This window comes from Dasypus novemcinctus, chromosome 13 (assembly GCF_030445035.2).
Source record: "Dasypus novemcinctus isolate mDasNov1 chromosome 13, mDasNov1.1.hap2, whole genome shotgun sequence".
Taxonomy (NCBI): Eukaryota; Metazoa; Chordata; class Mammalia; order Cingulata; family Dasypodidae; genus Dasypus; species Dasypus novemcinctus.
In genome coordinates, this window is record NC_080685.1 from 24,570,939 (window position 1) to 24,597,071 (window position 26,133).

At 38.7% G+C, this 26,133-nt stretch overlaps 1 protein-coding gene across 4 annotated transcripts in view; it reads left to right on the forward strand.

Moving 5' to 3' along the window:
- RPRD2 (regulation of nuclear pre-mRNA domain containing 2) overlaps positions 1 to 26,133 on the forward strand; it is a 113,246-nt gene that overhangs the window by 68,438 nt on the left and 18,675 nt on the right. For 2 of the 4 annotated variants that reach the window (XM_058275302.2, XM_058275304.2), the window contains exons 3-7: positions 4,776 to 4,876; positions 5,717 to 5,794; positions 6,998 to 7,050; positions 7,641 to 7,767; positions 8,732 to 8,907. In XM_058275302.2, the coding sequence (XP_058131285.1) occupies positions 4,776 to 4,876; positions 5,717 to 5,794; positions 6,998 to 7,050; positions 7,641 to 7,767; positions 8,732 to 8,907 (535 nt within the window). The remainder of the gene's footprint in view (positions 1 to 4,775; positions 4,877 to 5,716; positions 5,795 to 6,997; positions 7,051 to 7,640; positions 7,768 to 8,731; positions 8,908 to 26,133) is intronic. The other 2 variants (XM_058275303.2, XM_058275305.2) reach the window with 1 other exon arrangement.

The following is a 26,133-nucleotide window of genomic DNA, read 5'->3' on the forward strand; positions in this document are numbered from 1 at the left end:
CTGCATGGCACAGTACTCCTTGAGTGCATCAGCAGCGCGCATGGGCCAGCTCACCACATGGGTCAGGAGGCCCTGGGTTTGAACCTTGGACCTCTCATGTAGTAGGCGGACGCCCTATCTGTTGGGCCAAATCCACTTCCCAGGCCAGTGTTTCTTAAGGACAGGTCTAGATACTCCTGGCTAGATCTGTGGATTCAGTTGAAAGGATCCAAGAATATGAGAAACTTTTAAATTTTCATTTTATAATGATTTTTTTTTTAAGATTTATTTTATTTATTTCTCTCCTTCCCCGCCTCCCCCCCCGCCCCAGTTGTCTGCTCTCTGTGTCCACTCACTGTGTTCTTCTGTGTCTATTTGCACCCTTGGCGCCACCAGGAAACTGCGTCTCTTTTTTGTTGTTGTTGCGTCATCTTGCGTCAGCTCTCCATGTGTGTGGTGCCACTCCTGGGTGGGCTGTGCTTTTTTTCACGCGGGGCAGCTCTCCTTGCAGGACGCACTCCTTACGCATGGGGTACTCCCTGCGGCACAGCACTCCTTACACGCATGCTCTGTGCTTGGACCAGCTCACCACACTGTCAGGAGGCCCTGGGTATTGAACCCTGGACCCTCCCATATGGTAGGCAGACGCTCTATCAGTTGAGCTATATCTGCTTCCCACATTTAATAATAATTTTAAAGTAGGTGTAAGCTTATTCGGTATCATTGGTATGATCAGTTCTTTAACTCATTTTCAGGGGCTGTGTTAACATGAATTTATGATTGAGTTTTGGCATGAGATATAATTATCAGAGGCTAATGAAAAAAGATTGAAGATGCGTTTCATATATAAATAATTGCTTGCATCAATTAAAGCACTAATGATTCTTCACACTGGAAAAACCTATCTAGTTCAGATAGAGAAAAATGGTGAAAGGATTGAATATATAGACTTGCCGAATTAAAAAGAACATGTCCATTAAGTGCATGTTCACATTAATTTACAAGTGGTTTCAACAAAATATTGTGTTAAATGTTAATGTGAATGGTATTTGGTTTTGTTTATATTTTATTTGTAAATTCTGTTGAACTATGAAAATATAGTCAATAAGATAATATGGCAGTAATGTGTTAATGAGACATTGTGATGATCTACATAAGAAATCCAAGAGTATTTACAGGCTTAAAATGACTTAGCAGGGAAGCGAACTTGGCCCAATGGATAGAGCATCCGTCTACCACATGGGAGGTCCGCCGTTCAAACCCCGGGCCTCCTTGACCCATGTGCAGCTGGCCCACGCGCAGTGCTGATGTGCGCAAGGAGTACCCTGCCACGCAGGGGTGTCTCCCACGTAGGGAGCCCCACGCGCAAGGAGCGTGCCCTGTAAGGAGAGCCGCCCATCCTGAAAGAAAGTGCAGCCTGCCTAAGAATGGCGCTGTACACACAGAGAGCTGACACAACAAGATGACGCAGCAAAAAGAAATAGATTCCTGGTGCCCCTGATAAGGATAGAAGCCATCACAGAAGAACACACAGTGAATGGACAACAGAGAGCAGACAATGGGGGGAGGAGGGGGCGGGAATAAATAAAAAAGAAATCTTTAAAGAAAAAAAAAGGGAATGGTGAGTCATATTAGCAATAAAATATATGAAATATCTAAGAATAGCTTTAACAGGTAATATGTGGGAACTTTATGAATAATGGAAATTCTAGTAAATTTTGGAGCACATGATGGAGTACTGTGCAATCATTAATGTTTACAAAGAGTTGATTGGAACACTCGGAAATGATTGCTTTGTAAAGCAAAATATGTATTTAGCATTGGTTTCAAATACAATATTAACATCCATAAGAAAAAAGACTGGAAGAAGATAGTAATGCTGAATTTTGGTGAGAATGAGCACATATTTTCTTTCTGTTTATCCATATTTTTTTTAGTGGTCTACAGTAGGTCTTTTTCTTTTTTAAGGAGGTACTGGGTATTGAACCCAGATCTCATACATGGGAAGCAGGTGCTCAACCACTGAGCTACATCCACTTCCCAGTATGTATTTCTTTTATAATGAGACTAAGGGTCTCAGCACACACAAAAAAAGAGAGCGAGTCTAGAAAATTGAATGCATTTTTCTGTTTCTTATAATTGCTGTTTTCAAGCAAGAAAAATTTCTATGTGAACACGTTATGTTTCTAGGCTCTCATGTTTGAAAGAGACCAAAAATTGATATAGCTCAATTTTTTATGATATGCTTCAGTCTCTTTATGGCTTGGTAGATTAGCTTAACAGGGGATTAAATTCCTATTTTCTTATTTGACAGATCTATTAAAATGTTGTTCTTTCCTAAATTTCCTTCCCTGTTACTGCATGGCTTTGTTCTTATTAGGTTGGTACAAAAGGAATTGCGATTTTGGACCATGACTTTTAACTCATTATAACGAGGCTCAAACACATCTTTATTAATCAAAATAGGAACCATTACAACCAACACATGTTTTTGCCAACAAGAAATAAGTTTGCGAGGCCTAAAAGTGCACTCGCCCTGCTCTCTTGCCTCTGGACCCGCTCCTGCCCTCTGTGCACTGCTCTGGCCATTTTCTTCTGCCATGTGCCCGTGCAAGTAAACCTCGGCATTTATAATCTATAGTGGGGAATTGTAGCTTGTGAATCAGCCGTCTTCATCCCTTTTCACCCCCTTCCTCACTACCTGGGACCCCTGCTCTGTTATTTTCTCCCATTTCTTGTCCTCCCTACCTGAATAAATTACTGGCCTAACTCAAAAAATAATAATAATAATAAGTTTGCTTATTCCTGTAGTGTAAAAATCTGTGCTTCGGGATTTGACGAACTCTTGGAAAGCATTTTCTGTATCCTGCTGGTCGTGGAAGCGTTTTCCTTGCAAAAAGTTATCGAGATGCTTGAAGAGGTGGTAGTCAGTTGGTAAGAGGTCAGGTGAATATGGTGGATGAAGCAAAACTTTGTAGCCCAATTTGTTCAATTTTTGAAGCACTTGTTATGCAACATACTTTTTGATGTTGTCATAGAGAAGAATTTGGCCCTTTCTGTTGACCGATGCCAGCTGCAGGTGTTGCAGTTTTCGGTGCATCTCATCCATTTGCTGAGCATACTTCTTAGAGGTAATGGTTTCGCTGGAATTCAGAAAGCTGTAGTGGCTGCAGACCACCAAACGGTGACCATGACCTTTTTTTGGTGCAAGTGTGGCTTTGGAAAGTGCTTTGTAGCTTCTTCTTGGTCCAACCACTGAGCTGGTCATCGCCGGTTGTAGTATAAAATCCACTTTTCATTGCATGTCAGTCTGATCGCGAAATGATTCGTTGTTGCTTCGTAGATTAAAAGAAGACTACACTTCAAAACGTTTTTTTTTTTTTGGTCAGCTCATGAGACACCCACTTTTTGAGCTTTTTCATCTTTCCAATTTCCTTCAAATGTCGAATGACCATAGAATGGTCAATGTTGAGTTCTTTGGCAACTTCTTGTGCACTTTAAGAGGATCGCCTGCGATGATGGCTCTCCATTGGTCATTGTCAACTTCTGATGGCCAGCAACTATGCTCTTCATCTTCAGAGCTCTCATATCCTTTGCAAAACTTCTTGAGCCACGACTGCACTGTATATTCGTTAGCAGTTCCTGGGCCAAATGCATTGTTAATGTTGCAAGTTGTCTCCACCACTTTATGACCATTTTGAACTCAAATAAGAAAATTGCTCCAATTTTTTTGTCTAACATCATTTCCACAGTCTAAAATAAATATAAAATAAACAGCAAATAATACGTCATTAGCAAAAAACACAAAGTGAGATGTGCACATTAAAATGATGTATAACGTAGTCACATTTATTTAAGAATGTATGCCAATATCAAACAGCAAGTTTCAACAATGCAAAACTGCAATTACTTTTGCACCAACCTAATATTTTGCATTCTGGAGTCACATAAAACTAGTGCAGTTCCTCTTCTTTGCAATGTTATGTCTTCCTTGCATTGTTTTGTTCTACTTATACAGTTCTACATAAGACATGATTTTAGTTTTTATTTCCTGATAATTATTATTCATGCCCTTCTACTTGATTGATTTTCTTCTTGAAGAGAGATATCCAGCCTGAATACAGAAGCGCATTTTGAACCAAACAGAGTAAAATGGTACCCGCATCTCCCTCATTCTTTTTTTTTTTTAAGATTTATTTTTTATTTATTTCTCTCCCCTTCCCCCCTTCCCCCCACCAATTGTCTGCTGTCTGTATCCATTTGTTGTGTGTTCTTATATTCTTGTCAGCGGCACTGGGAATCTGTCTCTTTTTTTGTTGCGTCATCTTGCTGCATCAGCTCTCTGTGTGTATGGCACCACTCCTGGGCAGGCTGCACTTTTCTTTTTTCGCACTGGGCGGCTTTCCTTACGGGGCACACTCCTTGCACGTGGGACTCCCCTATGCGGGGGACACCCCTACGTGGCACAGCACTCCTTGCGTCCATCGGCGCTGCGTGTGGGCCAGCTCACCACATGGGCCAGGAGGCCCTGGGTTTGAACCCTGGACCTCCCATGTGGTAGGCAGACAGTGCTCTATACGTTGAGTCAAATCGGCTTCCCTGTCTATGTCATTGATAAAAGTATTGAATAAGAATGTTTAAGATTTCTTTAGTCCTTGACACTGTTTAAAAAAAGAAAAAATTTTAAAATAAACAGAAGACATTTAGTAAATATTACTGACTTCATTTTCAGATTTCTAGTTTGTGGTGTAAATAAACATTTTTACATGTCTCTCTCACTTTTTCTTTCTTTTTAGGGATCCATCTGTCTCTAAGTCTATAGAACGAATCTTTAAAATCTGGGAAGACAGAAATGTATACCCAGAAGAAATGATTATGGCATTAAGAGAAGCTTTGAGTAAGTGTCTTTTCTCTCCTAAAAGAAAAATTTCAGTGTTAAATCTTTAATATATATATTTCACAGATCTGGTCCTGTTGCTCAATAATGAAAGATAAAGTATTGAAACTGGCCCTGTTTGCTTAAAATTAAACACTTGTAAACATCTAAATCTATTTGAATTAAAATTTAAGTAGAATTGGGTTTTTGGGGGCTTGAGTTTTATATTTATTGATTAAAGAAAGTCAGTCATATCAAGTAATGATAACCATATGATTATTTTCCTGCATTTGCTTTGGACATTTTAAGCTATTGTGCTTATTAATAAATTGTGTTTAATACATACTGCCTTCTCTGGACAGATTCAGTTCTTACTAAGCTGTCTGGTAGCAAGCATTTATTGGCAGTCTTTAGACCCTTTTGATATATAATTGCTGTAAGTTAAGTACCCGTTTTGAAAAAAGACATTTAGTTCTTATATATTAGATGCATGTAATTACATCATTAAATAAAAGGTGGTGATATCTGATATCATGACCGTCATTTGACTAGAAATTTGCTTTAAAATAGCATTTTCTAAGAAGCTGTTAAATTCTTCATGTAAGCTTGTTAAATGATATTTTAAGCCTCCTGCCCTGTTCTTTTCAGAATTGATAATTTTCTTGATTATAGAAATTGTGTTTGACAGCTTCTTAGATCTAGTGGGTGCTTTTATTTTTTTATAAATATAAAAGAAAAGGAAAGAAAGAAACAACACACAGTCTCGGATTACCTTTTTTCATGCTACAACTTTGGCACTGAAGTGGACAGACAGAACAGCTTCCCATAATGCCAGATTGCAAAAACTGAAATGTTTTCCAGGTACCACTTTCAAAACTCAGAAGCACCTGAAAGAAAATCTGAACAAACAACCGAATAAGCAGTGGAAGAAATCACAAAGTAAGGAACAAAATCTCAACTAATATAAAATTACCTCCTCTTTTTGGAGCAGAAGAAAATGTAGAACATTTGACATCGCACCTGGCATAAACCATGGGCAAGCCTGTGTTTTCCAGGCCTGGGAGGCTCCCAGTGACTTATATTAAACAAGCCATCATGGAGTTACTTCTTAAAAAAACCATTTTTAAACAAAGGAAATGCAGAAAAAGGGTTTAAATGAGTGAAGATTCAAGAGTAGTTGGGGGATTGAAAGAAGAAAAAAATTATTTGATAATACCCAGGCTAACTCTCAGGTTCAAAGATACTTGATCTTAGAGGCAGCTGACATTAAACAACAGAGCTGAAGAGGAGACTAGGCATTAAGAAGCATTTCTGTGGGAGCCATGAAATCCTTCAGATTTGGGGATACTCTCTACCAGATTAGACATGGGCCTCAAATCCTGGCCAGAAACTCATTCTCTAAACTGGAGCTCCTGTTATCATATTTACCCAGCATGAGACCAAGGGAGTGGAATACTGCATGTGATATGATAGGCTGCTGTGGGCCAACTGAGGAATATTGAGAGTGACTTAAAGGTGTGGAGGGAAACAAGGTAGAAGACAGTGAGAAGTGGGAGGTAAAAGAAAATACCTGGGATAGTTTTGCTCCAGTGAGCATAAGCTGTTCCTTCTGACTGAGGGAGTATTCTTGACATCTTTTTTGATCATATGTTGCATGCTTAGGAACAACAAGAGACATCATTTCAGCCAAAGCTCAACCACAGTGGTGATATATTTAGAATTGAGTCAGAAAAAAAAACCCAAAGCTAAGTACATAGAAATTGAGTTGTATTTGTAAGTAATGTTCTTCAGCCAGTGCTCAGGATTAATTGGATGTTCTGTTCCTAAACATGATAAATATGAGCTTCTATTATACAATCAGACTAGAAAAAAAAAATACTTCATATATCTCAATATCCAAAGCAGTAATCTAGGACTTTATGACTTCAAGGGTCTGTTGGAGGTAAGTAGGTTAGTCTATCTAAATAGTAAATTTACATATTGACCATAATTGGAAGCTTATAAATTTCATATTCCATTGATTTAAATGTGCGTGTTTGACATATATTCAAAGAGCAAACCCTGAAGTATAAAGTTGAATTTTTTTAAACTATTACCTCTTTGTGTCTCTCTTCTTAATGACATTTTGTTTAATTCCAACAGCATCCACGAATCCAAAAGCTGCTCTCAAGTCTAAGATAGTTGCTGAATTTCGAGTAAGTTACAGATGTTTACATGCCAGAGCATTATCCACCCCTTTTGTGTTACAGTTTCCTGTGTGATCCATTAAGAATTATTTTTATTTTTATTCAGTTTTATCAGTTATGTTTTAAACACATTTAAACAGGAATCCAGAATCAGATTAGATTTCTTAAAAGTTTACCTATTCCCCTAATTGAAGAAGAAATCTTTTTCCATAATTATCTATTACCAGCTGAGTTCTCCATTGACTTTATGCAAGAAACAAGGTTCACCTTTCTATGAAGCTCTGCTAAATATGAATTTTCTTAGAGTTAACATAAAAATATGTTTGTCTAATTAAAATTTAAAGAAAACATAATTGGGCTTTTGTCTGTTTCGGTCTTAAACCTGTATCTATAAATTGGCTTTGAAAATTAAAGAAAAGGGTCTTAATCAAAATTTGGTTTTGATGTGAGAATCGATATGTGGTATCCCTGGTGATGAGGAAAAGTGAAGTGTTTTTTTCCTCTTGGGGTTTGTCAGTCATTTTTTTGGAATGAGAAGAGGTAGAATAAGAATAAATGAATAATCCTGTGAATGAAATGTGACTCTGGTCTGTTTTCAGTCTCAAGCCCTCATTGAAGAGCTATTGTTATATAAGCGCTCAGAAGATCAGATAGAATTGAAAGAAAAACAGTTGTCAACTATGAGAGTGGATGTGTGCAGCACAGAAACTCTCAAATGCTTAAAAGGTAATACTTATATCCTCTTAAATAGAATAATTCAGATTTTCTTTTTAGACCTTTCATTTTCAAGTAGTCCAAATGGCTTCTCCCATAAGGAGAATCTTAGGTTACAGAAAGCAGTTGTGGCACCTCTGGTTTCCCAAGTAACTGTTTCATGCATATAAACTTTATAAGTAAATTCCTGTCCTCCTTCCCTTTCTTGATGTGTTGAGTTATATATTGACACTTATATTTTACATTTGTGATTAATTAGTTTGGGTGTGCTCTCTGACAAGGTCACTGTAACACCCTATAAAAGCTAGTTAGTTGTTCTCGTTTCTTTATGTTATAAATTGCAAATAATCATACTAATAATTTATTGGAATGTAAGCCTCATGAAAATAGAAATTATCTTTATTTGATCATGTCTGTAGCCCCAGTATCTGGAACAAAGCCTCATATATAATAACAAATATTTTTGAAATACTGAGTAAATAATTACCAGGTACTGTTTTGGCCCATATATTGTTCCTGCACCATACCTTGAACTTAACATATGTTAACTAATTTAATCCTCTGAACAACCCATAAGCATATTATAGATTTCTATTTGAGGAATGTGAGGCCTCATAAGGGCATGCCTCATTCCATTATTCCTAAGTAGCAATGTGTCTCCAAATTTGTGAAAAAAGGAAGCAATCAATACATTTCTTTTAGTTGAACTAACTTTTCTTTACCCTAATTACAAGATGCCTTCATCAGGCACTCTTGCTTCATTCACTCTAGCATTCACATGAATCATTTTAATAATCTGTTTTTTTATTTCAAGAAGTTTCCCTGAAAAAAACTTTAAAACTGAGACTAGGAATGTTACACACTGACACAGCAAGAATAGGTTCACAAATCATCTAGAAAAGGATTTTCCTCAAAAAATTAAATTTTTTGCTTTTTTTCTTCTATTCTGGTATGAATATTTACTCTGTTATTTTAGATAAAACAGGTGGGAAGAAGTTCTCCAAAGAATTTGAAGAAGCAAGCTCTAAGTTGGAGGAATTTGTGAATGGATTAGATAAGCAGGTGAAAAATGGGCCCTCCCTAACAGAAGCACTGGAAAATGCTGGAATTTTCTATGAAGCACAGTACAAAGAAGTAAAAGTGGTAGCCAATGTAAGTAATAATTTAAACTATTTCATATTGAGTGCTCACTAGCTGTCAGAGACTGTTTCATATATTTTTAAAATAAACTGTATTCTCTCCATTTCATAAGTGAAGCTATCACTTTTGAAGAGGCTTAGTAACCTTGAACAGGATAAAATAGCTAACAAATGGTGGAGTCTAGGTTAAGACCTGCAACTTACGCTAAAGCTCACGCATGCCCTAACAGTTTTGCTTTATTGAAGCCTAATATTTTAGCCTTTCAAAGGTAATGTGTCAGGGTACTGTTACAGGATATGAAATTGAGCAATTTTTTTTTTTCTTTTAATTTGTCTTTCACTATAAAACCAGATGGAAATATCCTGTTACTGAATCCCATGACAAATTGACTGAACTTTTAAGGCCCCGCCTTCACCATCCCTCTGCCAGAAGGGGCAATGATAATTGGGTATTTATCTAATAGCCTCTGAAAGAAACTGTCTGTTTCATACTTACTTTTAAAAGTTTTAGTCACTGTGCTTGGTCATAAAAGAATATGATACTGTAGGACTAATAATGAAAAGCAATCTTCTGCTTTTTCCTCCCACTGGGTCTACTTTCTAGAAGCAATCCTTTTGAACTCATTTAGGTATTTTTTCTTTTAAGTTGTCTCCATATTTCTAAAGATTGTATTCATTTGTTATTTCTTTATTTACCCTGTTTTAGAAATACATACTAACTTCCTTCTCTTGTGAGTGGTACAGTTTTTGAATCCTTATATGTCTAAAAATGTCTTTATTCTGTTTTCTCCTTTGCTTTGATTGTTTGGCTTATTGAAAATCAGTTTCTGTCAGACCTTTGAAGGTACTAACCCACTGTCTTTAGTATTTTTGATATGAAGTGTTTGCAAGATCCTTTGTAAGTGGCTGCTTTTTTTCTGTCTGGAGTCTTTTAGGATCTTTTTCCTTCTGAAATGTTTACATGATGTATCTAGGTGTGGGGTTTTATACTTCTTTAATTTTGCTTTATGTGATGGGCTCTTTCATTCTGAAGATTGATATTCAACTCCGGGATAATTTCTTTCTCTTCACTGTCTTTATTCTCTCTTTCTGGAATACTAATTAATCAGATGTTAGAACTCCTAGATTGATGCTCTGTATCTTGTATGTTCTCACGTTTTCTAATCCTTGATCTTTTTATTCTGTTTCCTGGGGAGATTTCATTTTTAATTCCAGCTTCATCTTTTTGGTGTTTTAAGTTTGACATTCATATTTTAAATTTCTAAGAATTCCTTTTCGTTTTCTGTTCCTTTTTTATGGCATCCCTTTCTTATTTAATGGATACATTATCCAGTGTCTCTAAGGATACTAAAACTTTTTTCTTTTCCTTGAATTATCATCTTATTTCCCAAGAAAACCGCACCTGTTTTCTTGGTTGAGAGTTCTCATTCATTTACTCAGCTTTCCTCAGATAACAGATAATCCCTCTTTGACCATTCATATTTTAAAATGAGGTATGAAAAAATATGATTGGTGATTCTCTGTACATAAATGGTGATTATCTACTCTTGGGTTTAGCCAAAGACTATGTAGTTGAGGAGCTGTTAGGCTGCAGAGCCCCTGAACACTTGAAGCCTGGAGTCTCACCAGGACATTTCACTGCTTTGAAAACTTCTCTCATACTCCTTTGCCTGGCGGGTGTAATAGCTGCTTGGCTGCCAAGTGTGAAGACTGCAGAAGAAGGTTGTATTGTATTTGATATTCACACTTTAAATTGATTTCAGCCCCACTATTCCACTCTACCCTCTGGTACTCATTTCTTGGATCACAGCTTCTTATGGATTCTGCAAGACAGATCAACTCCTTTCCCAGCTGTATCTCCCTTTTTGCTACTACAAACCACATTTTTCTCCACTCTACCTCATCACTCTTCCCTCTTCCATCCACTTTGTTTTCTGAAAATTTGTAGAAATTTTCTCAGCTCTACTTTTCATTACGAATTTATACTTTTGTGTTCCTTTACTGTCATTTTATAAGGATCCCAGGGGGGAGAGACAATGTATGATAATGGTCAGTTCACTATTGTGACACAAAAGACCATTTTATAATTTTTAAATAGTGGTCTGTGTTCCCTAGCCCTTTATTTATGAGATATATCAAATCATTCAGGCTTCTTTGGAGGGTCCCCAATAAATAGTTGGGGGAAATTAATTCAGCAAGCATTTATTGAACGTTCATTCTATGCCAAGCACTGTGTAATACAGAGAAAAGAGATACTTTGCTGTCATAGAACACTTTTGGTCTGATAGAGAAAAAACAGTGAAGCATAGAGTTGCAGATAGAGGTAACCACTTGGTACTATGAGAACAAATAGGACAGTTGAGAGTGGGGATGGATGATATGGAGAAAAGTTTTCTAAAGGAGCTGAACTCTGAAGTTGCAGTTACTAGCCAAGGTGAAAGCCAATATTCTCTGACAAACATGGGAACATAAGCAAGCATGGCAAAATTAGAGTACCTGAGAGTAGTTTCTTATAGCTGGAGAAGGAGATAAATAAAGCCAGAGGGGTAGTCAGGGACAAGCCTTATGGAAAGACCTACTTTTTATTTTAACGTTTTTTTAATTTTACCCTGAAAGTAGTGGGAGGCATTTGTAGGATTTTAAGTATTGCTAGTGATGTGATCAGGTTTGCAATTTAGAAAGATTGTTGATAGCAGAATGGAAAATAGAGGATGATGAAAGTCAGGGAGACAAGTTAGGAGGTTGTTGAAGTAATCCAGATGACAAGTGGTAAAAAGCTTAAATCTCCAAGCAACATATTTTCCAGTTTTTTTCCCCATGATTCTCAAGAAAGAAATTTTACATGGAAACTCTGAACACACACACGCTTTTGACCATACACACAGAAAAAGTTCATGAAACAAAATTTACTTTTATTACATGGAATAATACATTATGAGGTTTTCTTCTACGTTTGTTGCATTTTAATTTGCTGTTCTTTTCTAATTTCTTGAGGTATTTAGATTATTGATTTTCAGCTTTTAAAAAAGATGTATGTTTAATACAATAGATTTTCTTCTAAGCTGCATCCCACAAGTTTTTATATTTAAATGTCTTTTACAAACAGCATATAATTGGGTCTTGGTTTTGTTTTAATCCAGTCTTGACCATCTTTGCCTTTTAATTGAAGTATTTAGTTGACTTATATTTAAGGTAACTATTGATATGTTTGGGTCTACCATCTTGATATTTGTTTTCTATATGTAGTATGTGCCCTTTGTTTCTTTTTTTTTTTTAAGATTTATTTATTTAACACCCCCCCCCGTTTGTCTGTTCTCTTTGTCTATTTACTGCGTCTTATGCGTCTTGTTTCTTTGTCTGCTTCTGTTGTCTTCAGCAGCATGGGAAGTGTGGGCGGCGCCATTCCTGGGCAGGCTGCACTTTCTTTCGCGCTGGGCGGCTCTCCTTACGGGGCGCACTCCTTTGCGCGTGGGGCTCCCCTACGCGGGGGACACCCCTGCGTGGCAGGGCGCTCCTTGCGCGCATCAGCACTGTGCATGGGCCAGCTGCACACGGGTCAAGGAGGCCCAGGGTTTGAACCGCGGACCTCCCATGTGGTAGACAGACTCCCTAACCACTGGGCCAAGTCGGTTTCCTCCTTTGTTTCTTTGTCCCATTTTATCTCCTTTTTTTTACACGCTTATTTCTCTCTCTCTCTCTCTCTCTCTCTCTCTCTCTCTCTCTCTCTCTCTCTCTCTCTCTCTCTCTCTCTCTCTGTCTCTCTCGGCTCTAGAAATTATACTATGCTTCTCTAACTTACTACAGTGTACCTTAAATTAATATTATATCACTTCATGAACAATGTAAAAACCTTTCAGTAATATAATTCACTTTCCCTACTTTCCCCCAGGACTTTATGCTGTTGTTATTCATTTTACTTCTTTGTACTTTATAAAGTTTATAATTTTTATTTTTTTATTTTTCTCAGATCCAGGTTTCCATCTGGGATCATTTCCCTTAAACCTGAAAAACTCCCTTTAGTAACTTTTGCTGGTAATAAATTTCTCAGATTTTGTTTGTCTGAAAATGTCTTTATTTTACATTTTGTTTTTGTTTTTGTTTTTTAGGAGGTACTGGGGATTGAACCCAGGACCTTGTATATGTGAAACAGGCTCTTAATCACTGAGCTACACCTCCTCCGCTTACCTTCACTTTTGAAAAACATTTAATCTAGACTTAGAACTCTAAATTGACTGTTTTTTCTTTCACTATCAAAACTGTTCTTCCTTTCTGGCTTCCTTTGTTTTAATGAGAAATCAAATATGGCAAGATGTCTTTTGTGTTTATCCTTCTTGTGGTTCACTGAGGTTTTTGGATCTGTGATTTGATCTCTTTTATCCAGTTTGGAACATATTTGATCATTATATCTTCTAATATTTCTTCTCTTTTAATTTCCTCTTCTCCTCTGGGACTCCATTTGTACACCCCATATGGTCTTGGGTTTCTGATCTGTTTTACTCTTTCTTTTTTTTCTCTCTATATCTTGGATAATTTATATTCACCAGTTTTCAAGTTCACAGATTTCTTTCTTTGGCTGAGTCCAGTCTGCTAACAAAAACTGTCTAATGAGTTTTTTATTTTAGATAACGGTGTTCTTCAGTTCTAGAATTTCCATTTGGTTCCTTTTAGGAGTTATTTTTTTTTATTGAGGTATCTGTTCATCCATTCATTTTTCATCTTTTCCTATAAACTCTTCAACGTATTTATAATCACGCTTTTAAAGACCTTGTCCTTTCATTCCAGTGTCTGGGTCATTTATAGGTATACCCTATTGACTGGTTTTTCCTTGATTTTTTTTTTTATTGGTCACATTTTCTTGTTTCTTTGCTATTTATTTTATAGTGTATATTTTGGGTGATACTTGTGGAAACTCTAGTTTCTGTCTTTTTCTTTTAAAAAGTATTGAGATTTTCCCTGGCAATCCAGTTTTTCCCTGGCAGTCAGTTGATGATCTAAAGGCTTGGTTTTAGGCCTCATTAGTGTGGGTCTATTTGGTTTTGCCCTTGATCCTAGGATATGGCCTTATTTACTAAGCCCCACAACTTCACAGGATGTAAACTCTCAACTCTGACTATAGTTCTCGGGAGCTGTTGAAATTTCTGCTCAGTTCTTCAGCCTCCTACCTGCTGCTGATTTTGGGTTCCTTGCAGGTATTACCAAGGGGACTGCTTCTACCTTCCCAATTAATGTTTCATATATATATATATATATAAACTCTACAGTTTGATTTAGTTAGTGTTTAATTTATCTTTTTTTTTTTGCTTGGCATTAAGGTCTGCATCTTTGACATACCATCTGGGATCCCTTTTTTTTTTTTTCTTTTTTCCTGAAGAATATTCTTTTGATATAGTTGTGATGGTGGCCGACTCTTTAAATTTTAGTATTTTGAAAATGTCATTTTTACCTCCAGCTATAGAATTCTATGGTTGGCAGTTCTTTCAATACTGCAAAGATATTATTCAATTTTCTGATGAGTTGCTATCATTTCAGTGAGAAGTCAATCATTTGTCTCATTGTATTTTTCAATATACTTCTTTTTTTCTCTGTTATTAGTATTTTCTCTGTGGTTTTTAGTAGTTATACAATGATGTGCTTAGGTGTAGTTTTGTGTTCATCTGGCTTGGGGTTTGCAGAACATTTTGAATTTGTGGCTTCATGCTTTTCTATCAATTTTGGGAATTCTTAGCTATGGATATAATATTGATTCTATTCCATTCTCTCTTGTCTCCTTTTAGAGCTCTATTTGTATGTATATTAGATCTCATCAATGTGTTCTAAATGTTTTTATGTTCTTTTCTATATTTTCAATCATTTTCTTCTCTCTGCTTCCTTCTAGATTTTTTTTTAACAAATCAATTTTATTGATACATATTAATAAAACATACAGTGAACCCAAAGTGTACAATCATTGGTATCTGGTATAATCACATAGTTTTGCATTCATCACATTATTTCAGTAATAATAAAGAAAAAAACAAACTAGCAGGAAAATTATTCACCCCTCAATCTCTTTGTTTCCCCTGCTGTACATAGCTTCTGTTTCTGGCTATTCCTGCACAATTACTTATTTATTAAACAGTCTTATTGAGATATATTCATCTATCTCATATATGAATATCATATAATCTATACAAATTGTATAATCAGTGGCTTTTAGTATAATCACAATGTTGTGCATTCATCACCACAAAAGATTTTATTTATTTTTTTATTGTCTTTTTTTTTTTTTCTTTTCAAGATAAATAGATCACACAAAACATTACATTAAAAAACGTAAGAGGGAAGTGGATTTGGCCCAACAGATAGGGCATCCACCTACAACATGGGAGGTCCAAGGTTCAAACCCAGGGCCTCCTGACCCGTGTGATAAGCTGACCCACGCCCAGTGCTGATGTGTGCAAGGAGTGCCCTGCCACACAGGGTTGTCCCCATGTAGGGGAGCCCCATGTGCAAGGAGTTCGCCCCGTAAGGAGAGCCGCCCAGTGCGAAAAAAGCGCAGCCTGCCCAGGAATGGCGCCGCACACATGGAGAACTGACACAGCAAGATGACGCAACAAAAGGAGACACAGATTTCCATGCTGCTGACAAGAATACAAGCGGACACAGAGTAACACACACCGAAAGGGCACAGAGTGCAGACAGCTGGGGGGGTAGCGGGGAAGGGGAGAGAAATGAATGAAAAATAAATCTTTGAAAAGAACTAAAAACAAAACAAAACAAAAACGTAAGAGGGACACAGATTTGACTTAACTGATAGAGTGTCTGCCTACCACATGGGAGGTCCAGGGTTCAAACCCGAGGGCCACCTGAAGCATGTGATGAGCTAGCCCATGCACAGTGCTGGTGCCCGCAAGGAGTGCTGTGCCACACACAGGTGTCCCCCACGTAGGGGAGCCCCACACGCAAGGAGTGTGCTCCGTAAGGAGAGCCGCCCTGTGCAAAAGAAGTGCAGCCTGCCCAGGAGTGGTGCTGCATACATAGAGAGCTGACACAGAAAGGTGATACAACAAAAAGAGACACAGATTCCCGGTACTGCTTACAAGAATGCAAGCAGACACAGAAGAACACACAGCGAAAGGACACAGAGAGCAGACAACTGGGGGAGGGGCGAAAGGGGGAAGTGGAAGGAAATAAATTTTTTTTAAGAAGTAAGAGGTTCCAATATACCCCCCTCCCCACCCCCCACAAAAGATTTTAAAACAATTTCATTACTCCAAAGAAGAAATCTATTAGCCAACCTTCCCCAGCCCTACATAACTAATCTTGTCATCTTTATAAAAGTTTATTTACATTTATATTTTATATAAATGGATTCATACAATATGTAGTACTTTCTGGTTTCTTTCACTTAGCATGTTTTTTGTGGTTGCTTTTTTGTTTTTGTTTTATTTTCTTTTTTTGGACTGATTTTAACAGTTTTCAGTGTTAACATACATTTGTTCAATTTCAAATATAAACAGTCTTCTATATGCAATTTTACCCACATTCATATTTCACATGTGGTTTTACTATGTTATACAGTTCCATAGTACATTTTTTATCTTTCCTTTTAGTAATATTAGATATAAATGTCAAGACTTTTTTTTTTTAAAGATTTATTTATTTATTTCTCTCCCCCCCCCCAACCCAGTTGTCTGTCTCCCCCCCCCCCCAACCCAGTTGTCTGTTCTCTGTGTCTATTTGCTGCGTCTTCTTTGTCCGCTTCTGTTTTCGTCAGTGGCACGGGAATCTGTGTTTCTTTTTATTGGGACATCTTGTTGTGTCAGCTCTCCGTGTGTGTGGCACCATTCCTGGGCAGGCTGCGCTCTCTTTCACGCTGGGCGGCTCTCCCTCCTTATGGGGTGCACTCCCTGCACGTGGGGCTCCTCTACGCGGGGGACAGCCTGCATGTCATGGCACTCCTTGCACACATCAGCACTGCACATGGGCCAGCTCCACACGGGTCAAGGAGACCCGGGGTTTGAACCGCGGACCTCCCATGTGGTAGACGGACGCCCTAACCACTGGGCCAAGTCTGCTGCCCAAGACTTACTCTTTAAACCCTTTTCTTGCCCCATAATAGTACTGCTAGTTACAGACATGTTGGGCTACCTTTTCTATTCATTTCCATAGATTAACACATACCATTTTTACCAGTTTTGTACAAGGTAATCCTCAGCTTTCTATTCTCTAACCTCAGTCTATTTTCTAGTAACCCATATGCAAGTTATTAACTCCATGAGATTACACAATATCTTTAGTTCATAGCACAGTCATGCAGTATTTGTTCTTTTGTGTCTGGGCTTCACTCAACATAATGTCCTCCAGCTCCGTCTATGTTGTCATATGCTTTAAACTTCATTTCTTCTTACAGCTGCATAATGTTCCATTGTGTGTATACATCACAATTTTGTTTATCCATTCATTGGTTGATGGACACCTGTGTTTTTTTCCATTTTTTGGCAATTGTGAATAAAGCCACTATGAAGATTTGTGTGCTGATGTCTATTCACGTCACTGTTTTCAGTTCTTCTGGGTATATACTCGGTGGTGTTGCCGAGTCACAAGGCAGATCTATTATCTGACTTCCTTTGGAACTGCCAAAGAGTCCTCCATAGTGACTGTACCATTTTGCATTCACACCAACAGTGAATAAGTGCTCCTATCTCTGCATTCTCTCCAACACTTGTAGTTCTCTTCTTCTTAATAGTAGTCATTCTAATAGGTGTGAAATGATATCTCAATGTAGTTTTGATTTGCATTTCCCTAAAAATTACTAGTGACGTTGAACAAATTTTCATGTGTTTTTTCACTATTTGTATTTCTTCTTTGGGCATTTGTCTACTTGAGTCTTTTGCCCATTTTGTAATTGGGTCATTTGTCCTTTTTGTTCTTGTTGAGTTGCAGCATCTACCTATATATCATGGTTATTAAACCCTTATCAGACATGTGATTTCCAAATATTTTCTTCCATTGAGTCGGTTGCCTTTCCATCCTCTTGACAAAGTCCTTTGAGGTGCACATGTGTTGTTGTGGTTTTTTTAAAGTTTTATTTATTTATTTCTCTCCCTGTCTGCTTACTGTGTCCATTCACTGTGCATTCTACTGTGTCTGCTTGTCTTCTCTTTAGGCGCCACTGGGAACCAATCCTGGGACCTTCTGCAGTGGGAGAGGTGCTCAATTTCTTGCACCACCTCAGCTCCCTGTTCTGCTGCATCTCTTATTGTCTTTCCTCTGTGTGTCTTTTTGCTGGTCATCTTGCTGCGCCAGCCCTCCACTCAGGCCAGCTCACATGGGCCACTCCTGTGCAGGCCAGCTCTCTACTTGGACCGGCTCTCTGCACAGGCCAGTTCTCCACACAGGCCAGGTTGCCTTCACCAGGAGGCCCCAGGAATTGAACCCTGGACTTCCCATTTGGTAGATAGGAGCCCAGTCGCTTGAGCCACATCCACTTCCCAAAAGTATTTAATTTTGAAGCAGTCCCCATTTATATATTTTTTCTTGTATTGCACATGCTTTGGGTATATAGTCCAAGAAACCACCACCTACCACAAGGTCTTTAAGCTGTTTCCCACATTTTCTTCTAGTAGTTCTATGGTCCTGGCTTTTACATTTAGATCCTTGATTCATTTGAGTTGACTCTTGTACAGGGAGTGAGATAGGGGTACTCTTCCATTCTTTTAATTATAGATATTCAGTTCTCTCAGCACATTTGTTGAAGAGACTGTAGGTAGGTTTGTTGAAAACCATTTGGTTGTAGAGATGTGCGTTTATTTCTGGACTTTCATTTCTATTCTACTGATCTATGTGTCTGTTTTTATGCCAGTACCATCCTGTTTTTTGTTTTTTTTGTTTGTTTGTTTTTTTATCCCCCCTCCACTTGCAGCTTTGTGTGTGTGTGTGCGCACACGCGCGCATGCTGTCTGCTGTCTGTGTCCATTTGCTGTGCGTTCTTCTGTGTCTGTATTTATTTATTTTATTTCCCCTCCCCTCCTTGTGGCTTGCTTGCTGTCTGCTCTCTGTGTCTGGTCACGGTCATGGCACTCTTCTGCGTTTTTGCTTGTCTCCCTTTTTATTATGTCACCTTGCTGAGTAGGCTGTCAGCGGCACTTGTGGGCTCGGCGGCACTCCATAGTGTACCGGTGAGCCTGCCTTCACAAGGAGGCCCTGGGATGCAAACCCAGGGCCTCCCATATGGTAGACGGAAACCCACCTGATTGACCCACAGCCGGTTCCCTGTTTATTTTTTAAGTGTTATTTCTTTCTTTTTTTAAAATTTATTTTATTTATTAATTTATCCCTCCCCTCCCCATTGTTTGCTCTTGATATCTGATCTCTCTGTTTCCATTTGCTGTGTCCTACTCGTCTTCTCTTTAGGAGGCACCAAGAACCAAACCTGGGACCTCCCATGTGGGAGAGGGGTACTCAGTTGCTTGAGCCATGTCTACTCCCTGTTTTGTTGTCTCAGTCATTATGTCTCCTTGTTGCGTCAGTTCACCACACCAGCCTGTTGAACCAGCACATCACGCCAGCTCGCTGTCTTGCTCATCTTCTCCAGGAGGCATCGGTAACCGAACCCGGGACCTCCCATGTAGGAGGAAGACACTCAATCACTTGAGCCACCTCTACTCTCTGCTTGTTGTGTCTCTCATTTTCTTTTCCTCACTGTTTCTCTTGTTGCATTAGTCTCTTTGTTGCATTATCTCATTATGTCAGCTTGTCACGTCAGCTCACTGTCTTGCTCATCTTTTTTTTTTTTCTTCATTTATTTCTCACCCTGCCCACATTCCCCCTATTTTCTACTCTCCGTGTCCATTTGCTGTGTGTTCTTCAGTGTCTGTTTGTATTCTCATTAGGCAGCTCTGGGAACCGATCCTGGGACCTTCTGGAGTGGGAGAGAGGCGATTACTCTCTTGCACCACCACAACTCCCTGTTCTACTACATCTTCTTATTTTCTCTTCTCTGTGTCTCTTGTTGGGTCATCTTGCTGCACCAGCTTTCCGCGTCGACTAGCATTCCTGCATGGGGTAGCTTTCCCACGCTGAGTGGCATTCTCATGCAGTGTGACACTCCTGTGTGGGGCGGCATTCCCACATGGGCTGGCACTCCGTGTGGGCCAGCTTGCTGCGTGGGCCAGCTTGCCCTCACCAGGAGGCCCTGGGTATCGAATCCTGGACCTCCTATATGGTAGATGGGAGCCCAATTAGTTGTGCCACATCCATTTCCTATTGCTCATCTTCTTTAGGAGGCACTGGGAACTGAACCTGGGACCTCCCATGTGGTAGGCAGGCACCCAACTGCTTGAGCCACACCTGCTTCCCGAGCACCATACTGTTTTTTTGTTTTTTTAAAGATTTTATTTGTTTCTTTCTCCTTCCACCCCCAACCCCCCCCCCCCCCTTGTCTGCCCTTTGTGACCGCTTCTATCCTTATCAGCGGCACCGGGAATCTGTGTTTCTGTTTGTTGTGTCATCATGATGTGTCAGTTCTCTGTGTGTGTGGCGCCATTCCTGGGCAGGCAGCACTTTCTTTCACGTTGGGCGGCTCTCCTCATGGGGTGCACTGCTTGCGCGTGAGGCTCCCCTAGGCGGGGGACACCCCTGCGTGGCAGGGCACTCCTTGCCTGCATTAGCACTGCACATGGGCCAGCTCCACACAGGTTAAGGGAGCCCAGGATTTGAACTGTGGACCTCCCATGTGGTAGACAGATGCCCTATCCATTGGGCCAAGTCTGCTTCCCTGCCATGCTGTTTTGAACACTGTAGCTTTGTCATATATTTCAAGGTCAGGCAGTGAAATGTCTCCCATATCGCTCATCTTTTTTAGAATGCTTTTGGCTCTTTGGTGCACTTGACCTTCCAAATGAATTTGGTAATTGTCTTTTAGCTGTTGGAATTATTATTGTTTTTTTAAGATTTAATTTTTATTTATTTCTCTCCCCTTCCCCCCACCCTGTTGTATGCTCTCTGTTTCCTTTCGCTGTGTGTTCTTCTCTGTCCACTTGCATTCTTGTCAGGCGGCACTGCGAATCTGTATCTCTTTTTGTTGCTTCATCTTGCTGTGTCAGCTCTCTGTGTGTGTGGCGCCATTCCTGGGCGGGCTGCGCTTTCTTTGTGTGGGCCAGCTCTCTTTGCGGGGCACACTCCTTGCGTGTGGGGCACCCCTATGCAGGGGGCACCCTTGAGTGGCTTTGCACTCCTTGCGTGTGACAGCACAGCGCATGGGCCAGCTCACCACATGGGGCCAGGAGGCCCTGGGTACCGAACCCTGGACCTCCTATATGGTAGGCAGATGCTCTATCAGTTGAGCCACATCCGCTTCCCATTAGCTGTTCGAATTTTGATTGGTATTGCATTGAATCAATAAATCAGTCTGGGTAGGATTTACATCTTCACAATATTTTGTCTTCCAATCCATGAACACAGAATGTTTTTCCATTTGTTTAGGTCTTCATTGATTTCTTTTTAGCATTGTTTTGTAGTTTTCTGCATACAGGCCCTGTACTTCTTTGGTTAAATCAATTCTAGGTATTTGGGTCTTTTTGTTGTTATTGTAAATAGGATTTTTTCCCCTGATTTCCTCCTCAATTGTTCAATAGTAGTATACAAAAACATTACTGATTTTTGCATGTTGATCTTGTGTCCTGCCATTTCACTTAACTCATTTATTAACTTAGGTAGCTTTATCATAGACATTTCAGAATTTTCTAAATATTGGATCTTGTCATTTGCAAATAGAGACAGTTTTACTTCCTTTTTCTATTCAAATGGCTTTAATTTTTTTTTCTTGTCTAATTCCTTTAGCTAGAACTTCTAGTACAATGGTGAATAATGATGGTGACAGTGGACATCCTTGTCTTGTTCTCTATCTTAGCAGGAAAACTTTCAGCCTTTCCCCATTGAGTACAATGTTGGCTGTGGGTTTTTCATACATGTCTTTTATCATATTGGGGAATTTCCCTTCTATTCCTATCTTTTGAAATGTTTTTATCAAGAAAGGATGCTGGATTTTGTACAATGCCTTTTCTCCATCGTTCGAGATGATCGTGTCATTGTTTTCCAATTTGTTAATGTGGAAAGGGGTGCTGATGCAAAGTTCCAGCAGTCTGTTGGCTTTTATAAAGGGTATTATCTGGGGTAAAAGCTTACAGTTACAAGGCCCTGAAGAGTCCAATTCAAAGTTACTTCCTCATCAAACTCTGTTGCCAGATGTTAGAGCAATATGGTTGCCAGTCCCTGCCAGGGTTCAGCCTTCCTCTTCTCTTATGGCTCCCTGGGCCCAGCTTCCTATCTCACCTGCAGGCTGGAGGGCTCATTTCTTTCTAGGCTCAACTGCTCTTGTCTCTTGACAAAGTCAAGACTATCAAGCTGTCTCTTCCCGGGGCCTCTTTTGTGATACGGAGCTGTCTCTCTTCCTCCTTGTTCTTCTCTCTGTTACTTTGTGTTCTTGATTGAGTGTCCACTTAAATCGCCCACCAAGAGGGTAGGGACTCAACCCGGGATAGTAGTGATGTGGTCAAATCAAAGCCCTAATCTTACAGTAAAGTAAAACTGAAACCTCTCAATTTAATATGGTCAAAGGGGTATTAAGCCCAGAGAAACAGACCAGTTTACAAACATAATCAATATCTCTTTTTGAATTCATAAATAATATCAAACTGCCACATGTGTATTTATGATGTTAATTGCTTTTCTTATGTTGAATCAACCTTTCATACCAGTAATAAATCCCACTTTGTTGTAATGTATAAGTCTTTTCATATACTGTTGGAGTCTATTTGCAAGTATTTTGTTGAGAATTTTTTCATCTATATTCATTAGAGGGATTGTTTTGTAATTTTCTTTTCTTGTTGTGTCTTTACCTGACTTTGATATTAGGGTGATGTTGGCTTCATAAAATCTGCTAGGTAATTTTCCCTCCTCTACAATTTTTTGGAAGAGTTTTACCATGATTGGTGTTAGTTCTTTTTGAAATGCTTGGTAGAATTCACCTGTGAAGCCATTTTGTCTTGGGTTTTTCTTTGTTGGGAGATTTTTGATGGCAAATTCAATCTCTTTAAGTGTGATTGGTTTGTTAAGTTCTTGTATTTCTTATAACTTCAGTGTAGGTTGTTTGTGCATTTCTACAAATTTGTCCATTTCATCTAGGTTGGCTAGTTAACTGGCATATAGTTTCTCATAATATCCACTTACGATCCTTTTTATTTCCGTGGTCTCAGTCTTAACTTTCCCACTTTCATTTCTGATCTTTAAAATTTATTTATGTCTTCTCTTTTTCTTTTAGTCTTGCTAGGGGTTTGTCAATTTTATTGTTCTTATCAAAGAACGAGCTTTTGGTTTTGTTGATTTTCTCTGTTGTTTTTTTTCCTCAATTTCATTTATTTCTGCTCTAATCTTTATTATTTCTTTCCTTCTGCTTGCTTTGGGAGTGGTTTGCTCTTCTTTTTCTAGTTTTTCCAGTCCTGTTAGATCTTTGATTTTTGCTCTTTTTTTAAATATAGGTATTTAGGGCTATAAATTCCTCTCTCAGTTCTACCTTCATTGTTTTGGTAAGTTTTGGTAAGTAGTGTTTGGTAAGTTTTGGTAAGTAGTGTTTCGTTTTCATTCATCTCAATGTTTATTAATTTCATTTACAGTTTCTTCTTTGACCCACTGATTACTTAGGAGTGTGTTACTTAGCCCCTACATTTGCAAATGTACCTCTTTCCTGTTTATTATTTGATTTCCAGTTTCTTTCCATTATGATCTGAGTTGGTGCTTTTTATAATTTCATTCTTTTTCTCTGTATTGAGGCTTGCATTGTGACCTAACATGTGATCTATCCTGGAGAAAGCTCCATGAGCACTTGAGAAGAATATATAACCTGCTGAGTTTGGGTGCAATGTTCTATTCATGTCTGTGAAGTCTAACTCGTTTATCATATTGTTCAGGTTCTCTCTTTTTTTGTTGTTCTTCTGTGTAGTTGTTCTAAGGATGTGGTAAGTCTCCAACTATCATTGTAGAGATGTCTGTTTTTCCCTTCAGTTTTTACATAGTTTGCATTGTGTGTTTTGGGGCACCCTGATTGGATGCATAGATATTCATGACTGTTACTTCTTCTGGTGGTTTGTCCCTTTTATTAATATATAATGGTCTTCTCTGTCTTAGAGCTTTTTTGCATTTAAAGTCTGTTTTGTCTGACTTTATAGCTCCTACCCTTTTTTTGGTTTCTGTGGAGTGTCTTTTTCCAACCTTTTACTTTCAGCCAGTTTGTATCCCTGGGTCTAAAGTGGGTCTCTTGTAGGCAGCATATGGATGGCTTATGTTTTTTATCCATTCTGTCAGCCTATATCTTTTGATTGGGGAGTTTAATCCATTCACATTCAGTATTACTGTAAATATATTATTTACTCATACCATTTTATTCTTTGGTTTTAAAAATTTGTCATATCTTATTTTCATTTGTCTTTTTACTCTTGGTTATCTTTTCTGCTATTCTTTCTTCTCTACTCTCCTTCAAGCCTCTGTCTCCTGTCTTTTTCTTTCAGACTCTAAGGCTTCCTTTAATATTCCTTGCAAAGGTGGATTGTTTTTTACGAACTCTCTTAGTATTTGTTTATTTGTGAATATTTTAAACTCACCTTCATATTTGAAGGGCAATTTTGCCTGATAAAGAATTTTCAGCTGGCAGTTTTTCTCTTTCAATATCTTAATTGTATCATACTGCTGTCTTCTCGCCTCCATGGTTTCTGAATAGAAATCTACACTAAGTTTTACTGAGTGTCCCTTGTATGTGATGGTTTTCTTCTTCCTCACTGCTCTCGAATTTTCTCTTTATCTTTGAAATGTGATATTCTGGTAGTATGTGCCTTGGAGTAGGTCTACTCAGATTTATTCTGATTGGGGTATGCTGCACTTCTTGGACATGTAAGTTCATTTCTTTCATAAGAGTTGGGAAATTTTCAGCTATTATTTCCTTAAATACTCTTTCTGTCCCCTTTTCCCTTCTCTCTCCTTCTGGAACTCCCATGACATGTATGTTGTTGAATTTCGTGTTATCATTCAACTCCGAGTCCCTGCTCATTGTTTTCCATTTTCTCTCTTCAATTTCAGCTGTTCTGTCTTTGGTATCAGTTATTCTTTCTTCTGTCATTTTAAATCTACTGTTGTGTGCCTCCACTATTTTTTGCTTTTTGTTTTTTAGAAGGTACTGGCCATGGAACCCAGGGCCTAATACGTGGGAAGCAGTTGCTCAACCACTGAGCTTCATCTGCTCCCTATTGAGAGTTGTTTTTTTTCATTTGTTTATTTCTAGGAGGTACCAGAGATTGAACCTGGAACCTTGTATATAGGAAGCAGGCACTCAAATCCTTGAGCTACATCTGCTCCCCTCTAACTTTTTTTTTTTAAACAAATCTATTTTATTGGCACATATTAATAAGGCATACAGTTCATCCAGAGTGTACAATCAGTGGTATTGGTATAATCACATAGTTGTACATTTATCACTTCAGTCATTATTAGAGGATTTTCATTATTTCAATAATAATAATAAACAACATACAAGAAAATTCTTCACTTCTGTTGTATGTCTGTACTATACTTTTTTCTTTCCCTCCCCTCTCCTCCCCTCGCCTGTTTTTGCTTTCTGTGTCCATTCACTGTGTGATCTTCTGTATCTCTGTCTTCTCTCTCATCTTTCTCCTCTAGGATTCACTGGGATTCGATTCTGGGGACCTCTGATGTGGAGAGAGGTTCCCCGTTGATTGTGCCACCTCAGTTCCTGGTCTCTGCTGCACTTCACCTTGACTTTACCTTTCGTCTCTCTTTTTGTTGCATCATCATCTTGCTGCATGACTCAGTTGCGTGGGCACTAACTCGCCATACAGGCACTTGGCTTGCCACATGGGCACTTGGCTCGCCACTGGCTCCCCACGCAGGCACACTTTCTCTTCTTCTTTTTCATCAGGAGGTCCCAGGGATCAAACCCAGTTCCTCCTATATGGTAGGCAGAGACCCTATCACTTGAGCCACATCTGCTTCCCTCTACTGTATTTTTTATCTCACCTTTTTTGTTGTGCATTCCCATGAGCTCTGTTACTTTCTACTCAGGTTTTCAGATTCTTCTTTGTGTTCGCCTAGTGTCTTTTTTTTTCAAGATTTATTTTATTTATTTACACCCCACCACCACTGTTGTTGCAGTTGTTGTCTGCTCTCTGTGTCCATTTGCTTTGTGCTCTCT